The following is an 8,223-nucleotide window of genomic DNA, read 5'->3' on the forward strand; positions in this document are numbered from 1 at the left end:
AGAACAATAAAATCGGCATTTAACTGGTCATATCAAAATACAATACAATAAACCTACTTAGAAAAGCGAACACTCTAACATTCTAACTCTCAAGCAATATGAAGCTTTAATTAGAGTGACACACATCAAATTACATTCTTACAAGACATAGATAATATACACATTTCGTTTGAATAGTCATTGAAAATAAAGCTGCAGCCTTGAATAAATGATGTACAGCCCAGCCCTAGTCAGATTATGAGACATCATATAAGTATTTACATAATTTACAAGTGTGCTAGTGTCAAGTTAGCTTTTGTCTTTTCTATAAAAAAAACACCCCATCTATATTTAAACCTCAGTCAGAATAAGTATCCAAGCAAACAGTACAGGTAAATTTAACTCATCAAATGGCATCAAATGGCATCAGATGACAACAACTGTCAAACCAAAACAAGATTGCATCAAGCTTAAAAACTGTTACTGGTATCAAGAGTAAAAGGTATTAGTTTGGGTGGTTCGAATGCGTAGAGGAAAGCGAACTCGCCCTTCACCAAAACGGCCGGGGTTTAACTCCCCGATCGTGAAGAGGTATTCGGTCACCTGTCCACCCGCGTGGGCTTTCTCCGGGCTTTCTCAATTACCTCTTTCATTAAGACACCCTGCGCACTGACAGCTACGGCAGACCAACAAGAGCAATTAATATAAGTTAGGAAACTTAAGTAAGTCACACACACGTGATTACACCGATAACATTTGGTAATTGATGACACTATTTTAAATGAATGAATTACTGCTATGCATTGAATTCCGATTTTTTTTTTTACAAATGTTAAATATATGGAATATCGAGTTTTAAACAAGCTATTTTAACTGCTATTTATAACTCCATGTATTGCTACCGTTCCAACAAATTCGATACAGGGAAGTTTGACAGAATTTTCAGCATTTAGCAGGAAAACATTTTAAAATAACAGACCTCAGTGTTTGTTTACAAGCCTGTCTAAACCTTCTATCGAATATGCTGTAAATGATCGGGTTTACGGCACAGTTAGCGAAGTAGGACCTCAGGAAGAAACGATAGGCAGTCCTGGCAGCATCATTGTTTTGCAAGCTGTCAACAAAGTCGTCTTTAAGTTCTCTTAGGATAACAAGCAGCAGGTACGGCACGAAATTCAAAATAAAGACCATGGATATAATAAACATTAAATACGTTGTACTTTTTGCGAGATTCTTATTTTGTCGGGATGTGTCTCGAGAGATGTGCCTGTGGTTGGACGGAAGCACGCTACTGACCTTGGTTTTGAGGGAGGATATTTTTGAGATTGAAGTGTGAGTTGAATCTGATAGAGTTCTAATATTTGGAGTAGTTTCCTTCGTTTTTGGCGAACAATTTATAAGAATTATCGGCGCGCTTCCAATCGTTTCCCCAGTCTCCACTTCATAATATGCATTGTCCTTTGAATCACACGAATCACTTTTCTGCTCCAGATCCGTTTCTAATTCGATAATTTCATGTAGTGTTTGCTCCCTGTCAAGCGTCTGAACGAGCTGGTCGGATGATTTACTTTGATTAAGCGTCTGATTATTTTCTTCTGGAATGGGTAACTTCCTACACCTGCGTTTAGGATTCTCACAAACTGAATCCGCTGATAAACCATCTTGTGACCTCATCTCAGAAACTCGCCTCTTCACTGCCGTGTTGGCACCACTATGCGTGTCCAAGACAACGGACGAATTTTTCCGTTGTTCCTGACGCCTTGCGAAGAATCGGACATTTCTACCGATGATGGAATACAGTGTTACCAGTGTCACAGCCGACACGATAAACATTAGCAATGTGACGACGTTATTGATGAGAGGAAAGCGAGATTCAGACCAAGCGTCGCTAACGGAACATTCAGTACCGTTATACACAAACGACTCAAACACTACTTCGCGGGTTCGAACACCGTACAGAAAAATATTCGGTATTGAAAACACAACACCAAATATCATCGAGCACACACTTAAGATTTTCGCTCTTTTGTTTGATATTTGCCACTCAAGAGGTTGGCAGATTTTACGATATCTGTCAATAGCTATCAGTATTAATATTGTGGACGCTGATACAGTTCCGGCCGAGTTTACGAACCGAGATATCACACAAGCGACGGGGTTGTCGAACTCGTACTGGTTCAGAACTGTTAAGATCTCTACCGGAACTGCCACTACGCATGTCATTAGGTCAACGGTCGACAGGAATCGGATGAAAGAACGCGAGTTTGAGTTGGTATACACTTTGGTGTAGATGTATAATACTATGGAGTTTCCGACAAGTCCCACTAGAGACAATACTGACAAATATACGGACAGGGGAAACTGACGGAAAGCCTCGGCCGCATTTATTTCAGAAAGTGTCGCCATGGTTACAGATATTTGCTGTTTCCCTTATTTCAAGCACCTTACTTATGTTTTGTTTGTTCTGTGTTGATTATCGGCGCTGATGTTACGACACACTCTTTTTTTCAAATTCAGTAGCATTCATGGTTTCCCGTCATTTTGAAGACGTATAGTTTGCCTTGTTGCGTTCGATGCGTAACCGGTGGTTTTGATGACGTATACCTTCCACTGTGAACTACCTGTTGTCGTGACGATTTTTTTCTGAAAGAGAGAACAGTGACATTAAAGGAAATGTTACATGTTACAAATGATATCTATATTAAGATATAGATAGTATTCGTAACATAAATAACCAATCAACGAAAGTATAGATGTTACTTCTTAGTTCTTTGAGTTCGCTGAAGTATCTACCTAGCATTCTTACATTGTCACCTTTTTTTTTTCATTTCAACAAATTTTATTGACAGATGTAATAGTTAATTGGATTGCATAAAAGGCAAGCCTATATACATTCTTTTCAGGAGTGGCTCAAAATTATGATCGAATATATAATTAATTTAAGGATACTTTGAAATGAAAAATTATAAAGAGTAATACTAATTAAAGGATCAGGGGAGGACATCACAAACACAATACACAAACAACTAACAATCATACATCCAACACACGTACAATTATTTTCTAATTAAATGAAGCATAGTCAGTGTCAGTATATCATATGTACAGTAAGAGTAGACTTCGCGAGCCAAGGGTGTTCAATACGATACTCTCGAGCCAAGGCTGTTCAATACATTCTCTCGAGCACAGGGTGTTCAATACGATACTCTCGAGCCAAGGGTGTTCAATACGATACTCTCCTATTCAATAGAATAGGAAGGTATCGTATTGAACACCCTTGGCTCGCGAAGTTGAGTAACAGTAGACTTTGACCAAAAGTCCATGTGCGTGTAAAGTGTATGGCTATTAATACTGTTTATGAGTAAATACGTACAAATTTAGTAATGTGACAGAAAGGCAATATATTATTATGTTTATCATATTGAATAGAAAATAAGCAAGATATAACAAATCTACTCAACTGTAATCTCATTTATCATTATGCATCAAAATAGTTTATACTTTGTAACGATAACTTTATCCCTTCATATACTATAGAACCACTCGTACTCATACACACTCTCTATCTCTTATGTGAATGGCTGTCAGGTTCATTTCCTGTGAGTGATAGTACAAGAGCTACATTAGAGGAGTATGGTATTACGTACTTATTTTAAAACACTCAAATTATAGCGCATTATCGAATATAAATAGACTAACGCATTTATGAATTGGTGCGTCCCGAAAATATGCAATAGAGAATATTATACACGAATTTCAACCGTCGCATTCATGATTTAGCGAAAAGCGCTAAAACAAGACTACCACTGAAAATGTACATTTACTGTATTTAATTGATTAACAGGAAACGGTCATATATTCTAACTCAATCAGTAGTATATCTTCCTTGTCTGTTTTGATTTAGTTACATTATCAATCACAATAAAACCAAACCTAGATTATCATTAATTATCTTCATCGAGACATCTTCGAAATACAAGATCTGCTGTGAATGAATAGGATCCTACATGGGTGTGCTCTGTGGCAGGGAAATAATGCAGTGATATATATCAGTTGATATCTCGTATGATAAGTACAAAAGTAATTTATCAAACACTGTCAATATAACAGAACCAATTCCAACCGACGTTATTTGGCGGACTTGCCTAGCGACAAACGTTCCGACGTCATTTGGCGGACTTGCCTAGCGACAAACGTTCTGACGTCATTTGGCGGACTTGCCTCGCGGCAAACGTTCTGACGTCATGGTGCGCGTAGGAGGTATTCCCAGAAGAAAAAGACAGGATTATTTTTCTACCACATCAAATACAAGTGGCAATTAAATGAGCTGCAAACGTTGAGTTAATTATTTACAACAAATCATAGTTATCTTCTGTGATCTACTTTTGTTCACATGGCATCAGTGCATTGTTTATGTGACGTCATGTAATTGTTGTGACAGGGGAGACATATTTGGTTTGGTTTGGTTTAATTTTGTTTAACGTCCTTCTTAACAGCTAAGGTCAATTAAGAACGTGCCTCCATGTGTGTAGTGAACGCATGCTTGCGTGTGTGTATGCAGGTGACAGGGTATGTTGGCGTGTTTGCCTCCTTGTGATAGCGCGGATCTGGTGCCGACTTTATAGTGTTATCTCACTGAAATACCAAGCCTAATGTACCCAGCACAGCATTCCGCCGGTCACATTATACTGACAACGGGTGAACCAGTTGTTGCCATTCCCCTTGATGCTGAAAGTTAAGCAGAGAATAACAACAGGGAGACTAATAGAATCTTCCCCTACCTTGAGTGTGTGATAGAGAAATCACCAACCCGAGGGGTGATGTTTTTTAATCACCCCGAGGGTTGGAGGTTTCTCTGTCACACCCTCAAGGTAGGGGATCATTGTTTTTCTCCCATCCTATTCTCTCAGTCACAACTACACTGACAGTAGTGTAAACAAAAACACATGTGGGGTATGAATATCGTCATTCCCTTTTGATGACGTCACAATTACCGGTGACACATTCTAATGACGTCACAATTGAACACGTGCTAAACGGAACGAGGCTATCTCCCCCTAGGGGGTGACAAGCTGATCTTTCCCGGCGAAAACGGGAGACACACCCGTGAAGGCTGGGAAAAAGAAATATTTTATCTACACATTCGGAATACCATTGTGAAATCAAACGGCTAGCCATTCCATTTGTTCCAGACATAAAGAACACTCGCCAGTTGCAAGGATACATAATGTAATATATGTCTTTTGAATATCACATAATCAAAGCTGGTCAATTTTACCGTTGTGCACCCGTGCTATTTCTGTTATCATGTAAAAAAGAGGTCACGGATATGCGTGTTTCCGTATCAGTTTTAAGAATAATCAACTGTGATTATTCAATTGTTCAGTTATTTTTTCCAAGAATACCAAGAAGATATGTTTCCGACAGCGGAACCCTTATATGTCGAAGATGCATTCTGGTGTTCTAATTTAAGGATTCACGTATAGGCCTTCAAAGAAGTATACACGTTCAGCAATTTCACCTGCGTATAAAATTTTGAAACCAGTGAAACCATATCATATAACAACGTATTATATTTCTCCCTGCATGGGCGTAATTCTGTGTTTCTATTATGTGTGTATAAACGTAATTTCCTAACATCATGATGACGGACGAAAAACATTCAATATTTTGCTCTTAATCAATTCTCAACTATGTCAGCCTATAATGTTTTATGTAAAATTCATGTCAGCGTATGTGCTCTAAACAACTCATATTTTTGAAACATAGCCAGTTTCCAGTTCAAGACGTGATCCTCTTCTATTAATCAACAGTGATTACCAGCCCTCCACACCACAAATGGGTGATTTGCCTTGTTTATCAAAACAGGAAATGAATAACAACATTAAGCGCAGTAGCTGCTATTTTACAACTGAGAACCAACGTTTAATGTGAGAGGACGGAAAAGAGGAAGAGAAAATACTTATCAAAGACAAAACCCTTGGATTTCGATGATACGATTGAAGTTGCTTCCCTGTTAGATGTTACAACGATCGTCTGAAAATTATACAATGACGCAAATCTCAACTTCACCTTCACGTAAGATTTCCGCACGAACGAGTTTGTAACTTCCGGTAACTGTTGGTGTGAAGTGATAATACCGGAAGTTGCTAGGTGAACGTGCTGGAGCTCGAAAGCTTGCTCAATTTAGTTACACTATCATAGCGAAGGGCACACGAACAAGTTAACTGGCATTTATTTGGGTAGGAATGATTTGTTAGGAATTTTATCGATGTAAACAAAACAAAGCGCCTTCATAAGAGCAAATATGAAGTGCATTGTATGTGAAAAAATGGCGTATGCGTAGTTCTTTCAAACATGCTCAGTTTACACGGCAAAGTTTCGTACATGTATAAATACAGAATTTACACGATCGGGTTAAATTAATCAAATCTCAAAGAGAAATTTATCCAATATTGTCTGTATGTATTCCAGGGTAGTTCCCTATAGTTTTTCCTCTTCATAGCGGTATTCTCGAAACAAAATATTAGTTTTAGTTTAATAAACATGAATGTATTTTATAAACAGCACAGTTTACATAGAATAAAGATAACAAAGTCGATATCGAATTTATCTCGACTTAAACTTACCAATGGCAGGGATCTGTCACCATAAACACTTCAACGATACAGCTGTGTTACAATCATTTATATTAGTCGACAATTTTAAGAACAACAAAAACGTATATCTCACAGCAAAGTAACACCACATTCGCGCGCATATTACCAACATTAGGGCGAATTGACGAAGGTATCTACGATAACCGTTTTTGACAACCTGACAACTCGATTAATTGTATCCATGGCCTAATCCTGTGATCACTTTGCGATAAACCCGAGGGTTCTTTGATTTTTAAGAGACCTGCTTTACATAGTTGATATAGATACTATTTTTTTGTCTATTCATTGTAACTGCGACCTTATTGGCCACGTGATATGTTCCGAAGAATGAAAACAGCTGATTAATAGACGTCGTTTGGAGGTACATTCCATAGGTATAAAACATATAAAAGTATTTTAACTGGAATTGAAAGATTTTAGCTTAATCACAGTTTAACGACAATGTTCAGCCTTTAATAATTTTTTCAATATATATACACGGTAAAATCTCACAATTTTTCATGTAAATTCATTCTACTAAATATTTGTTATCTGGATATTTGTAAATAATTTAATGCTTGTGTCTTCAAAATACACAAAAATTAAAATTTTCGCTAATCACTGATTAGGCTAATCATCTTTTGAACAACACAGCCCAGGTTGTTCTATTCTGAAAATATTAGTCTGTACGGTGGCGCGGACTTGGGAAGGCCGATTTTTGGTGACCAGATCGACCAGGTGGAAAGCACTGAGGGTTCCGGGTTCGAATACTATAATACGCCCTGCTACATTTTACTCGTCCGGTTATAATGCTCGTGTCGGCTATAACATCGTTTACTGGCACATATCTAAACTCTGCGGGCATCATTGACAGATACGATATGGGTACAATGTATATTATAGTTAATGGGGACAGTCATGCGAAATTAATTCGTGAATTAAAAATGCTTAGGCAGTTACTTACCTCAAGTCCATACGCTCTCTAAATTATTCTTCCCTTCCAAATATAATCCAGTTTGCAAACAAAATGACAGCTAGAAATCGCCAATTCGCAACATCAACATTAAATAAAAATCAAATGTCAACTTTAAGTGGCTATGATTACAGGAGTAAAAGCGGTGTCCTATCTCCAGTTCATTCTGGAAATGTCAGCCGTCTAGGTCACAAAAAATTGTTACCAGCGAGTGTCAGTTTCCCGAACGAAAACGCCCATGGCATATGCGTATTACATGTACGTATAACCCTCCAAGAAGAAAAATGAGGTTTTTTTTCATAGAAAAAATCTACTGAAACGCACCAGTGATGCTAAATTGAAAACAAAAATAAGCTCCTCTGCATTCAAGGTCTGACGAAAACGCCGGTTGTGTTAGGTTAATAGTTTACAATAATTCACGCCTCTGCTTAATCTTAACGAACGCAATATTTTGATGATTACGAAGGTCGCATTATTTTAATGCTTCCAGACCCATATCAAACACTCTGTGACCTACAATGTATACTATAAATGTCAAATAAAAAATTACCACTGCTCCATAAGATACCGTCGCCCTGAAAACAGTTCAACCACATGTAGTGATGATAACGACTGCATTCATTAGGCAATGAC

The 8,223-nt window shown here is 37.8% G+C and overlaps 1 protein-coding gene across 2 annotated transcripts; it reads right to left on the reverse strand.

The window, feature by feature from the left end:
• On the reverse strand, positions 1 to 8,223 carry LOC110452183 (D(2) dopamine receptor B-like). 2 transcript variants are annotated; one of them, XM_021500554.1, is made up of 2 exons: positions 8,141 to 8,223; positions 1 to 2,622 (listed from the first exon to the last, which is right to left on the reverse strand). In XM_021500554.1, the coding sequence occupies exon 2, from the start codon at positions 2,383 to 2,385 to the stop codon at positions 922 to 924; it is 1,464 nt and encodes a 487-aa protein (XP_021356229.1). In that variant the 5' UTR covers positions 2,386 to 2,622; positions 8,141 to 8,223; the 3' UTR covers positions 1 to 921. The 2 variants fall into 2 exon arrangements, with proteins under 2 accessions (XP_021356229.1, XP_021356228.1); XM_021500553.1 differs by having other exon boundaries at positions 7,582 to 8,217.

This window comes from Mizuhopecten yessoensis, unplaced genomic scaffold (genome assembly GCF_002113885.1).
Source record: "Mizuhopecten yessoensis strain PY_sf001 unplaced genomic scaffold, ASM211388v2 scaffold6443, whole genome shotgun sequence".
NCBI classification, from domain to species: Eukaryota; Metazoa; Mollusca; class Bivalvia; order Pectinida; family Pectinidae; genus Mizuhopecten; species Mizuhopecten yessoensis.

What these genes read in the sequence shown, in the direction of transcription:
- LOC110452183 (XM_021500554.1), bottom strand. Translation starts at nt 2,385, where the DNA reads ATGGCGACACTTTCTGAAATAAATGCGGCCGAGGCTTTCCGTCAGTTT.